Source organism: Haemaphysalis longicornis, unplaced genomic scaffold (genome assembly GCF_048455015.1).
Source record: "Haemaphysalis longicornis isolate Haplotype H1 unplaced genomic scaffold, Haemaphysalis longicornis Haplotype H1 scaffold_3, whole genome shotgun sequence".
NCBI lineage: Eukaryota > Metazoa > Arthropoda > Arachnida > Ixodida > Ixodidae > Haemaphysalis > Haemaphysalis longicornis.
In genome coordinates, this window is record NW_027526335.1 from 113,719,519 (window position 1) to 113,732,938 (window position 13,420).

The 13,420-nt window shown below is 48.2% G+C and overlaps 1 protein-coding gene across 5 annotated transcripts in view; it reads right to left on the reverse strand.

Moving 5' to 3' along the window:
- The window catches only part of Rab3-gef (Rab3 GDP-GTP exchange factor), a 74,794-nt gene that overhangs the window by 38,723 nt on the left and 22,651 nt on the right, over nt 1–13,420 (reverse strand). For 3 of the 5 annotated variants that reach the window (XM_077704033.1, XM_077704030.1, XM_077704034.1), the window contains 7 exons: nt 13,028–13,174; nt 12,618–12,849; nt 9,378–9,443; nt 6,294–6,432; nt 2,335–2,518; nt 1,274–1,447; nt 247–453 (listed from right to left, as the gene is read on the reverse strand). In XM_077704033.1, the coding sequence (XP_077560159.1) occupies nt 247–453; nt 1,274–1,447; nt 2,335–2,518; nt 6,294–6,432; nt 9,378–9,443; nt 12,618–12,849; nt 13,028–13,174 (1,149 nt within the window). The remainder of the gene's footprint in view (nt 1–246; nt 454–1,273; nt 1,448–2,334; nt 2,519–6,293; nt 6,433–9,377; nt 9,444–12,617; nt 12,850–13,027; nt 13,175–13,420) is intronic. The other 2 variants (XM_077704031.1, XM_077704032.1) reach the window with 2 other exon arrangements.

The window sequence follows — 13,420 nt, forward strand, 5'->3', positions numbered from 1 at the left end:
TAAGACTGTTGGCGCACTACTGTGTAGTGATGACGTTTAGAGACACATGTGGTGTATGATTGTATATGTAGATGTGTGTTTTTCTTCCTATTAAAGATGTAGTTGAGAGTCAGCACTGTCATGTGCTTCTCTTCCTCGTCATTGTGTTGTTAAGCGCTGTTTAGGATGAATTTCTACGGTCTCCCCGCTCTGTAAGTGCACACGACCACCCAAGCCGTCAACTTGGAAGGGGAGAGTGGCACCCACCAGGCTGCGGCTGTTGCACCTGCCGTCCTGCGCACAGAGCGAGTTCTTGCGCGAGGAGGCCGCCGAGTGGTCCAGCAGGCTGCTGGGCTCCGTGCTCTGGGGCCGGAAGGCCGCACTGATGGAGTTGCGGGCGCTGCTGCTCACGCTCTCCTGCAGAGTAGGAAGCAGGGGAAGGTGGAAGACGGAAGACCCCCTTTCCCTCAGAGCCTGCACAAAAATGCCTGTTCTCTTACATAACTACCCAAACATTTCGCCAAGCATACGCCAAAAAGAAACTCTTGCAGCATCAATATGCCCGAGAGGGAGCAACACTTCCAAGTGTTTGACTACCGCTGAGCCAACCTAGCTTGGAGCCTCGCTCAATGCCCGCAAGTACAGTCTTCGTCAAAATCTTCTAGGACAAGCCGGGAACGCACAGGCCGCAAAAAATTCCATATACAAGATTACGTCCCGAGCGAGGCTGAAATGTTCTATGCCGCAGGCTAGAGAAAACACCTTTATTTCTTACTGCAATAAAATATTTTGGACACATTTTAAAGTAAAGCTCATTCTTTGAATTCTTTGTGGTCGAGAAGGCTTAGGATTGGCCTAGAAAATTTTGACAAAGGGTAGAACCACACTGAGACCTCATCATGCCAAAAAGGAGCCCAAACTCCCATCCTTGGCAGCAAGCAGTCATTGCCACCCGTACAACGGTTGTTTTTCCATTCTTTGTACCAAGGAAAGCATCTAAGGAAACACACACACACAGAGAGAGAGAGAGAGAGAGAGAGAGAGAGAGAGAGAGAGAGAGAGAGAGAGAGAGAGAGAGAGAGAGAGAGAGAGAGAAGGGGGGGGGGGGGGGAGAACATTTTCGCTGAGGTTTATGTGGCTCAGGGGTGTGGCCGCTGGCTTTCCCCGTGTGGTGACACTGGCCAAGGAGGTTTGCACCTCCGGCTCTCCAGCGCCTCTTCCCACTGTCCCTTTCCCCTAATGAGTTGCCATGGCTGCAGAGCGACGGCGCATCCCTTCCCCCTGCCCTCCTCACCTGCATGTTGTCGGGCCCCAGGTCCTTGGCCCAGAAGTGGGTGTGGGCGATCTCGAGGACCTGGAGGGCGCTGGCCATGCCTCCGAGCCCACAGTTGGAGTAGCTGTGCTCCAGGCCTCCAATGACCAGCTGCAGCATCCGCAGGGTCCCCTTGTACACCGCTTTGGAGATCATCTGGTGGTGGGGGAAGGAAAATGGGTTCAGCCACCTTGCCAAGAAAGTGGGACACACACACCCTGCAAGTTATTTTGTATCGTCCCCATGAGGCCAGGAGCGTGCAGAAAGGTTAGCAAGCGGGTAAGTTGTTTCGCCACCATCGGCTGACGCGACAGGCAATGTTATACAGGCGGCGTTGTTCCGAATGACTCTGGCATCGACCAGATTCCCCCCAACTACCAGCAACAGGGACACACACAGGCGAAGGCCAGCAATGGAATGCCTTCCGAGGGCTGAAAATGGGAAAGTTTCCACATGTTGATAAGTGGCCAGAAGGTGAAATGAGATGGCAAAGTGGATTCCAGTTCGCAATAACTTTCAGCCCAGCTTGTCAATCTAAAAGAGCATATTTCAACTGGTGAGTGTGCACTTTAGTTGCGAAGTAAGCATTATTTGAAACTGATTTCCACTTACAGCATCTGTCTTAATTGAATAATCTCGTCTAGTAGTGTATTTGCCTGCACGTAGTGAACAGGACTGAAAATTTGTCTATTTCGGCACCTCAGTTGGGAATAACTTCCACAGAAGAACTGCCAATGAAGCGTTTTTTATTTTGAGCCTGCCAAAGCCCGCATGGAGGCCACTAGACAAGCGGACAGACACAGCCTGGATACATTATATAGACACACCACCATAGACGATCCCATCACACATGTCCCAAACTTATGCAAATGTTCTCCACCCACTGCCTTGTTACACTGCCGTCTCTCTAACTGTGAGCCAGCCAGTGGTTTACTGCCACTGTAGGAGAAGAAGGGCCTGTTGATCGGACGAGACAGAAAGACGACAAAGAAGGGCACGTGCAGCCTTAACAAAGGCAGGAGGAGGAGGAAGAGGACACGCACCACGTCCTTGATGTGACCGTCGGGGCCGACCCTGCGCTCGAGGGTGCGGTTGAGCTTGGAGACGACCAGGTTCCGGTAGCTCTCGTCCTCCATGAGCCGCGCAAGGCGGTTCTTCTTGAACCACTTGATGCCTTCGCCGTTCACCACCGAGTTGAGCACCTCCTTCAGGAACTGCTGGTTGTCACTGCGTTTTTTTTTGAGAGATTGTTGAAGAAGTCTCTTTGTCAACTACATTTAACATCGGTTAAAAAAAAAAAAAAAACTTCAACAGTCCTACAAAACAATATTATGGTTTTTTTCAGCCACAGGAAACTTTTCAGCTTGTTTGTGAGCCATATGCCAAGTAAGAATAAAACACTCCCCAGCAGCCCACCTGGCCTAGACACTAACGTCATGACTTTCCCTTGTATATCTCGGTGAAAAAAACTGTAGGCCCAGAAAACCTTTCAGAATTGCCTTTCACTCACTACCATGAAAAAATTGCAATTATTTCCTATAACAGCAATGGCAACATAGAGTGTGAATATATGAAGCATCCCCTTTATTGGTGACTGCATAGCCTGGCACCGTCTTTAAGGGGGGGCACTGGTCTTAATACAATTTCTTTTAATTTTCAAGCAACCTTTGTGAAACTTGTCAGTCTTGCTGCTTTTCTCCCACTGATTTCAGATATGCCATTATTTTCTCAGTAGGTCAATTAGTTCCCAAGATAATTAGCACTAATTAGCCATTTTTAGTCAAGCAATAGACAAAACAGTGTTGGTCATAAAACTGTAATATTTATATTTTCCAATACTATGAACCCTGGTGAGTGCAATAATCGAAGCAGTTTTTTGATGCATCGCTTGGAACTAATTTTACAGCTCGTTAAACTTTGGTGTTTGAAATGGGCACTCAAAATGGCTTCTTGCCACTGGTGCTACCAAAGTTTAATGAGCTTTAAAATTAGTTCCAAGCGATGCATCAAAAAACTGCTTCGATTATTGCACTCACCAGGGTTCATAGTATTGGAAAATATAAATATTACAGTTTTATGACCAACACTGTTTTGTCTATTGCTTGACTAAACATGGCTAATTAGTGCTAATTATCTTGGGAACTAATTGACCTACTGAGAAAATAATGGCATATCTGAAATCAGTGGGAGAAAAGCAGCAAGGCTGACAAGTTTTACAAAGTTCACTAGAAAATTAAGAGGCTGTTTTAAGACCAGTGTCCCCCCTTAAAGGAGCCATGAAGAGAAAACAAAAGTTTGTTTTATTCGAAAGATTAGGTGTTTCATAGTACCCTAAGCGCTTTCCCGGAAGCAAATGATGCTTGATTCACTAAGAATTAAGGCAATTTAAGCCAAAATTTTAAATCTCCCGCTAAATTGCACATTTCGTGACGTGAACAATGGCGTCATACGAGCCGGTTCATGAAACAGATACTTAGTACGTCGACTCCATATAGCACCCACACGCGGGAATCAAACAGGAACCGGAACTCGTGCCGAAACCGAGACGGCGGCCATTTTAAAAATACTAGTAAAACCTTGTGCACCCGCAGCCCTAGTCATGAAATCGCCTGATCCGGAGAACAAAACTCTCGCCGAGAAGCTCGGGCTTGCATTTAACAACCTCACACCACTTGAACGCTCAATGCTTCAAAGTGCACGAGCGGCAGGAGTGTGGGATACGCGGATGGACCAGAAAGCGACCATTCCGCAATAGCCACAACAGACCGCCCAGCCGTCGGCACCGCTGCCTCGTCAGCCCTGTCGCGACGGACGAATACAGACTGGTACGTATGTGCCGTATTTTTATTACGGTTAACAGCCACTTGCTTCGCCGAGGTTCATCGTTGGGCAGCACATGAAAGATCTCCTCAATGGCAGGGATGTCGCACTCTCTCGACGATTTGCCCGTACTACATGGGCATTTCAAAACGTAGCAACGAAATTTCATTGTAAAGTACTCGAACAAACTGAAGTTTTCAGTGGTTGTAAACTGGAAACGAGCTCCTAACAATAGCAGCAAGCCAACACCATTCCGAAACTGCGACGACTGTACTATCTCGTCCTGCTTGCTGTTCCTTACTCCCCTCGTTTCTATTTTTACCTTTGCTAGTTGGCGATATGATGGCCAACCTCCTGTGAAGGGATTACGATACCAAGCAAGGTCGCGGCTGTGCGTGCTGGGACGGTTCGTTGGCCCCGAAGAGCCTCGAACCCGAAAATTCGTCTGCGCAACGGTGGCGACGGCGAGATGTCGAGTTCGGCTGGCGGTAGTTTCGTACGCATTGGCGTACACGCTTGCGTGTTTATTCGGAACTTCAACCGTTTACTCCACCGTTATTAGTGTCATAAAAGGAATGTGCAGTATGTTTAACGGGCATATAGCTCACTATGCAAACTGGTAAGCCCTGCCTAACTTGCGTTTGCTTTTGCCGGCCTCCGCCAATCGCAGAGCATTCTCGTGTGACATCATAGGTTCTGTTGCGGGAAATGAGCTGGTGGGTCGCATGGTCATTCCCTTTTTTCCTAATTATGTAGCTTATTTGAGCGAAGTTTGCATTATAAGTGGTGTCGTTATGGTTCTAACGAGGCAATCTTTCGAATGAACCAAACTTGTGTTTTCTCTTCATGGCTCCTTTAATAAGCAAAGGAATCAAGATTGCATTCGGAGGCAAAAGAATGCTGACAATGCTGATGATAGTGACGATGACGATGGCAAAGAGTTGTGACCTATGCGCAGTCATACCTCATAAGCCCCACCAGTGCACTGATCGTAATAAGCTTCCTTTACCAATGCTGACAGTGATGACCACAATTAAGCTAGCTCTAAGCATATGTAGAGGCAAATTTTTGCCTGAGGCGAGGAATACACCACGTACCATGATATAGAAAAAAAATGAAGGAAGCTCACCCTAACGGAAGCTGTACGCAACCTTCAGGACCATCACGAAGGTGTAAGTCCACGATTGCAGCCCATTTGCTTCTTCTTTGCTGTTGCAACAACCTTCACTCCATCATTGGTGCTATAAGTGTGAGTTTCTTTCATTTTTATGGAAGTGATAATCATTGGACATAACCTTGGAGGGGCGTATGCTATACGTGCCTCTCTCATTCCAAGCAAGTGTTGCGACGATTACGGTGAACACTGGAGTTCTTTCTTTTTTTTTTTTTTTCCAATTTTGTCCAGCCTCTCTAAGTGGGTATATGCTTGACTCGACATACGTGCGCCAGGGACGCTGGGCGGCCGCCATGAGGCATGTATACGTGAGTGCTCGGCATTTTCTTGTTTTTTTTTACTGCCGGGCAGTCCCCGCATATTAGTATACACATATTACATATTACATACATATACACACGTGTACATACAACATACATATATTAGTATACATATATTAGTATATTTCTACATAGTATTAGTAGAAATTAAGAAGAAGAAATTGACGTAAGCAGGGCATGTAATGCGAAGGCAAGATAACGGTTGGTCATTGAGGGTAACAGAGTGGATCCCTAGAGAAGGCAAGCGTGGCAGGGGGCGGCAGAAAGTTAAGATGGGCAGATGAGATCAAGAAGTTTACGGGGATAAATTGGTCGCCGTTAGCACAGGACCGGGGTGATTGGAGATTAATGGTAGAGGCCTTTGTCCTGCAGTGGGCGTAGACAGGCAGGTGATGATGATAAATGATGAGTCCCCACAAACTGGGCCAATCTTCCTCAGTGTGTATGCTTGGCTTGAAGCACGCACACACGAGCACTAGCCATTTTCTTGGTTTTGTTTTAACTGCCGAGCTGTCGCCGCGAAGCCCACGTGCGCACAAGCTCGGCAATTTCGTGGTATTTTTAACTGCGGACACGAAGAATTGCGATTTGCTGAATAGCTTCGCTGTTAGAAAAAGGACACGCTCCTCAGTGCCATGGTGGCAGGCACAAAGAAGAAGAAGAAGAAGTGAGGAGCCCCAGTATGCACCTCTGCGTGGAGGACTGCTCCTCAAAGCTCTGCACGGAGGAGCGTGGCTGTTCCTGGGGTTGCAGCCTCCGGCCCTGTTGAGGCGTGACGTGCTTGATGAGCGGTGTCCGCTCCACGGGGCCCCGCCTTCCCATGTTGGCTGGTTGGTTAGTGGGAGGACGGGCAGGCGGCCGGGCAAGGGGGTTAGTCGGCACTCGGTTAGTACGGGTAGCAAGCAGAAAAAAGGCTTTTGGTAGTAGATCGCAAACTACTTTGTGCATTCCATCTCTACAGACCACGCAACAGGCAGCAACAGACATGCAGCTGGTACAGCCTAATAGCCTAAACTCAGCCAAAAGCCGTCACGAAAGGGGGACAGCTTTGAATAAACACGTGGTTACGTGAAAAGCATGGAAACCACTCGAAGGGCATGTCATTACACCACTAGGTCACATGCAACCACAAACGGTTGAAAGTGGAAAAATGTGTTAGTGTTGTCATTTCATGTAGTATACATGCACATTAGAAGTCAGCATTACAAGGGATATGAAAGGGTCAACCACACTTATCATAGGGGCATTTTTTTTGCCTGAACTGGTGCACATTAGTGCAGTGTCATGCAGACCAGTGCAGAGTGCTACTGAGGATATCAATTAGTAAAAAAAAATGAACATATGCAGCACTGCTTGCACCAGTGCAGCCAGTTCAGGTAAAAAAAATGTCTCTCATATCTCGCACCTTTGGCATGCTCTCCCTGGCTAGACTGATGGCATAGCTTTTTGCATCTAATGAAGCATATGGCTTTTCAATACTGCCCTTTCTTTTGTAATCGACACCGATGCAATGAAATCAGAGTTCCGAATTAAGTTTTCTCGAGTCCTTTTCGTTTCACACTAGTTAGTATCACAAATTCACAACACACCTAATGTAGAAAATCAGCATGCCATCATAGGAGTCAAGAGTTACTGCACATTAAGACAGCTTTTGCCATCTGCACTGGTGCATGTACTCGGACAGCTGCTTGAGCTACCTCCACTTTCTGGCTGAAATTGCTCCTAAATTAAGGTCATTTTTTGGCACCAACTATTGTACTTATGCCAGAGGCATTACCAGTGCTGCAATTTGGCTGTTTCATTTTGCAACTCAGTTCCCATTTCTCACACCTTGGTTTAAATGATGCTAGAAAATTTCAGTGGAATCCTGAGTATACATCCCCCGGTTATACGATGACCCTCTTCTTACGACAGATCACTGCGGTCCCGGCAAAATCCCCATACAAAAAATGCATTAAAAACTCCGATGATACCCCGCTCGGGTGCACGCGGTCAGCTTCATACAACAGATGCTTGCGGGGATAAACTGGTGTCTTTTGTATCTTTTACGCTGCTTCGCTGCCTCGTCCCAACCTTTATTTCTTAACTCCCATTTGATGCTTCTTGAAGTGCAAAGGTAAACAGTCCATGGCGGGTACCGGTGGGTGGGAGCTTCACCTTCGATGGCCTCACGTGGCAGCAGAGCGCCAAGGCACACACCGCAAGAAGTCAAAGTCAAGGTGGCCAGTGGGCCGTCAATTTGAAGCCCCCATGGAGCCGACGAATGTGAAAAGACATCGGCAATGCCCACACCAATGACCGAACTCCTGCTTTCCTCACACGCTTGATCCAAGTTTTTTCCTTTAACGACACAGCCTCTACCCCTGTTTGTTGTTTCAACCTCCGCATCACCCCACCATCGTTTCTTGCTTGCCTTTACCGCTCTTATCACCTGATCTCTGCTTATCAGTGGCTTTCCAAGCCGCACTGCCACTTCGTTCCTTTCTTTACCAGATTTTATCAGCAACTCGTACTATCGTTTTTTTTCACTTTCTCTTGTATCACCACTAGGTTGCAGCCTTGGCAGTTTCACACTCTTCCCTTTTCCCCTCTCAATTTGCTTGGACGCGTCGGCCTTCACAGCTTACCATACCTTGCGCGCACGAAGTGCAAGGCTGGCGGGCTAGCACAGATGTCGCGGGGGGTTTTCTTCTTTAGAAACATGGAATTTCAGGTAGGGGATCACAAATTGTGTGAGAATGTACTAAATATAGTAATTTAGATATGTTCTCATCCCACCTGTCATGTGAGACTGTCTACCAGGGCCGAATTTACCTGTACCCCGTTCCTACGGCACCCCGTTCATACGGCACTTTCGCGTGGTCCCTTGAAAGTTGTATCATCGGAGTTTCATTGTAGTACACTTTCAATGCATGCTTATTAGAAAATGATGATATATACAATTCTTCCACATGGCAAACTAGCCCTAAATTTGCTTTTCACTGACAGACAAGACATAACCAAGGGGTTCTTGCTTATTAATTAACTGAGTTGTTGTAAAAAAGGAACACCACTGGAGAAACAAAACAAAAAGGTGGGCAGCTACTTTAAAGAAATGGTTATTTTTAAGTGTTGGCCCAGGCTACGCAAACCTTTCCTATGCTTTCAATGCAATCCCAGTAAAGTGTGCCCTCTTGCAAAACTCACTCCGTGTGAATTGAATGGTCGCAATATGCTGCAGAATGCACACAAAAGTGCATTTTTGCCGCACAGCTGTGGCCAGACAGCTGTTGATAGGTAAAAATAACAACTTTGATCAAATTGTAACAGTTACCATTCAACCATAAGTGCCAAATGTAGCAAACTCCCAACACTGCGAAATTCCAGCCCACGATTTATTTTATACTATACCACGAATTACGCCGAACTGCAAGCTACGTGTATCTGTACACCTTCCCTTTGAAGCTCAGGCGCCAAAGCTGTAAACATCCCACAAGCAAAAGGCACATGCTAAAAGCCCGGACTTGTACTCTTTTTTTGTAGTCGCTGCCGCTGCTGGCAAGCCTGTTCGCAAGCCCTGCATTTCCGCATTTCCGCATATAATCCCGACCCCATGCACAACCCCTTGCCATGCTGACTCGTACCCTGTGCGAGCAGTGCAAAGCGCCCCCTAGCCTCATCAGATCAGCTTAGTGCAAGTCGACATGAACTGAGAAAAGCCACCCCTCCACCTTCCCACCGTGCATGCAACTGACGAGGGAGCGCCAAGGCGCAAAGGGCGTGCACTATTTACCTTTGGGAAAGGGTCCGAAGGGAGGTGCTCTTTCTCTACCCTTAACTGCAGCTGACACCCTGTTGCCTGCAAGCAAGGGAGACAGGGTGCCCAAGCGCTCAGACCACCGGGTGCACAGGGCGCCACCACGGGTGCTCTTCCGAGTTTACGCGGTGGAGTACCAAAGCAACCATGTCAAGTGCTGGCTGTGCCTTAGAAACACATCGAAATACTTCACCCTTTAGCCTCAAACGTCTGTCCTACAATACACTACAGCAGCAGCTGTCAGCAGAGGTGCGGAAAGAACTCTTATGGACTCCTGAAAGTGACAAAGGACTTCGCAACGAAGGGGAGATTGACAAAGCCCATTTATGATGCACAGCAAATTATCAATGCAATGTGCTCACAAGCACGCACAAAATGCTGCAGTGCCTGAAAAGCTTACTTTTGTGCATGCTTTCTGCGAAATTTGTCTTTTTGCGCAGCTTGTAGTTTGAGCACAAAAGCCGGCATAAAAGGTTTGTCCTTTTTCCTTTTTTCATTTGTGTGTGTGTGTGCATGCGTAGCTTGAGTGTTTGTGTGAGGAAAAAAAAAATGCGCTTGAACACAACTATACCTACAATGATGTGCATGAGGCATGGGCAAAAGCCATCGTCACAAAGACTCCATTCTTGTGAATTTCAGAAACAATACTTGGGAGAAAACACAGAGGCCCTACTTCCAATTATCCACTCCACACAGAAGTTTCGTTAAATACCCACTGGTGTGTTGCACAACACTGCTAAGGGACTGGCAATCCGTGACCAGTTGCACACCAACAGCCGACTTGCCGCGCACCTCACAAAAGAGTCTTACGTTGGACACACCAAGTACCTCGAGTGCTGCTGCTGGAACCAACAGATCATGAGCTCAGTTTCTTACTAAAGATGCATCACCACACCGAGTACTCTTTGCGATCCTGTAATCACTCGGCAAACTTGCAGCAGAGTTTGCATTAAGCAAAGAGTGCTTTTTTACTTGACAGCACACAGGTGATCTTACTCTCCCCCAAAGAGGTGGCAACATCACCCCGACAGACTGGGGCCTGAGGCTTGACAGCAATAGAGCTCCTCCACAAATTTGTTGTTAGCCACATTGTCCTCACCACTAAACAGCCGATCCCTCCATACCAGGGTCCGCGACGTGGCATCGAGAGCAGTTTCTCGAAAAAAGGCAACAATATTACAATGGCCACTTAGTGCACGGTTGTGGTGTTACGATTTCGCGAGTTTTATGCAGGAAATAAGAACCTCCAATTTCTCTTTCATAAAATTTTGTTGCACTGAAACGGTCATAAAAATGCTAATTGTTGAGAGGGAGCTTTTGTGCATTAACTCCTTCGGCTGACCCACAAAGAATTGAAGATGTATTATTGCAGTGGTACTTTTCTCAAAGCGGCATTCATTATAGCAGAGCTCGACTCTGTCATGTAGACGGTTGTGTACAAAGCCACACCAGCAAATTGGCAGCACCAGTTTCCCATGAAGCAATTAAATCGAGAAAAGCTCCCGTGGGGTCGCTATAGCACCGGGTTTTCTGTGGCTGTCACCAAGCATAGTGTGGATGTTAACGTAGCTTCAGCACACAGTAGGAAGTGTTATAGGCATCACGGCCCTGCCAAGAGCACCCAAACCATTAGCCTTCCCGCAGGGAGGCTGTTATGCAACCCATGCATCGAATGGGTTCGCTGATCTTGCTCCAAACTCATTTTTCTATCGTGGGTAGTTGGAAGGAATGACGGGGAGAGAGAGAGAGAGAGAAAGACTTTATTTGAGGCCAGCAGGGAGTGGGAGGTCGGGATGCGCAGAGCCTCCACATCCCACCCACGTTCACGACGTCCTCGGGACTAGGCCCCGCCGGTGTCGGCGTGAGCGGTGCGCGAAAGGTACTCGGGAGTTCGTCCCTTTCCCCCCCGTCTGCGACTCGCTCCGCTTCTGCCTGGCGAGAGCAGCCTCGAGCTGCTGGACGGCTAGAGTTTGTGCGTTCAGGTCCGTCGAATAGACGGCACTCGTTATGGTGTCCGGCAGCCGGCCGTAGAGGGATTGGTCTGCTTGGACTTGAGGATTATAGAGCACCTTTCATTTGAACAGTCATTGGGCCAATGTACGCTCACCTGAATGTTGAGTGAAACCATCTCAGAAGTGCTACTGAATCTCTCTTGTCGGTCTGCGATTTGTCTCTGTGTGCAGCAATTTGCGCCGCATGAGCGATACATTTCGCCAGAGATGCTAACCTGCCCCTTCCCTCGTCTCCGCCAACAATGGACCCATTCCAGTTTGCACAGCATGCTTACCGAGCGTGAATGAGCGCGGGGAAGGAACGAGGAGTGCAAGACCCGCTGGGTTCCCGCTAATAGTGACTTCTCAGTGCGTGCTGCAAAGCTTGGTGAGCTAGTGGAAAAGTGCAACCACCAAGCAACCTGTGCTAACACACCCTACTTTCCAGATTCAAAAGCACACACACCCCTTGTTAATTCTCGGCCCCTTCCCAAACTCTTGCAAGCATAACTTCAGAAAACGTTTGCAAATGTAAACATTAGTCACCCTAAAAAACAGTGCAAAGATGAGGACGGAAGAAGTGACAAACTACAGCACTGACAAACAACTGGAGGATGATTTATATCGAGACATTATAAATACACTTACAAGCAATGGCCGCAAGCATGTGCCCGTTTTATCATGTATGTAAGCTTCCATTGCGTATTTGTAGTGCTTGTGGCCAGTGTTTTTAACTGTATTTATAATGTCTCGTAATAAATCGTCCTCCAGTTGTTCCTCAGAGCTCTAGTTCGTCACTTCTTCCGTCCTCGTCTTTATGGTGTTTTTTAGTGTGAGTAATGCATAGCCAACTAGCCCAACGTCAAGCCTTAGTAAATGTAAGCACTCCTCCCCACTCTCACCATTACGGGTTTGAAAAAAGAAAAAAAAAAGGGTGCACAGAGCTGAGAAAATACGGTACAGCGCATTTCCTTCAAATAACAAAGAGAAGCTCAATAGCAACCAGCTTTCTCTCCACATCAAACCGCCTGTGCGCTTGGCATACACTACTGGAAACTGGAACACAATGCCGAACTGGATCGTCAGCGGTTTTTGCACGCATTCCTATGGGACCCTTTGTCTGAAGGCAGTTTGTGGACTGTCCAGGACTGGTAAATTGGGGACGCCCACCGACGGAGAAACATGAAAAGCTCCCATTGGCAGAAGGGAGTGAGCGCCCACTCACCGAAGAGTCCCGAGATGCCCTGGATGACGTTGGAGGTGTGCGCAGCGAAGCCGTTGAGCTCGCTGCTTACTGTGGACATCAGGGACCCGGAGTCCCGGCGAGGGAACGCTCCCTGCTGCAGATGCTGATGCTGCTGGGGCTGCTGCTGCTGCTGCGGCTGCGGCTGCTGTCCCTCACCTGGACCCTCACTGGAAGCGGAATCCTGCCTTTCCTTGTCCCGGTCACTCAGGGCCTGCGTTCATGCACAACCAGCGCTCACTGTTCAAAGCGCCCGGCCTCACTCCGGCCAGGAAAACTGGGCCATCAAGCCATAAATGCGACGCAAGTTATCCGGCCCTCATTATCAGGGAAAGCAGTCAGCTACCAACTGCAAGCATGCAGCCGAGGTGATCTCAAAGTGAGGAGCCCACCTTCATGAGGGTCTTGCGGCCAGCCTCACGTGCCGGCTTGGTGGCCTCCAGAGCGGTACGGCTGACCTCTGCGGCTGCCTTGGTGGCCTCGCGCGCCACTTCCTTGGCTTCGCGCGCCACTGTCTCAAAGAGCGAGCCCTGGCTGCCCTGCAACGCGCACGCGCGGGAGGAACTTACGAGCCGTTCAGGAAAAATGCGCCGCAACCTTCGGCAGAACAAAGAAATCATTTGAAAGTGACTAAGTATTCAAGACGACTTCCTTTTCGTGCTACATGAAGTCTCATGACCTGTAAAAAGATTTTCCACTCTGCTATTGCAATGTTCTTCTTTTATGAGGGGAGGGGAGCTAGGCAATGCAGCAGGTAAAGCCGTGAGGAGATAGTGAGCTGTTGT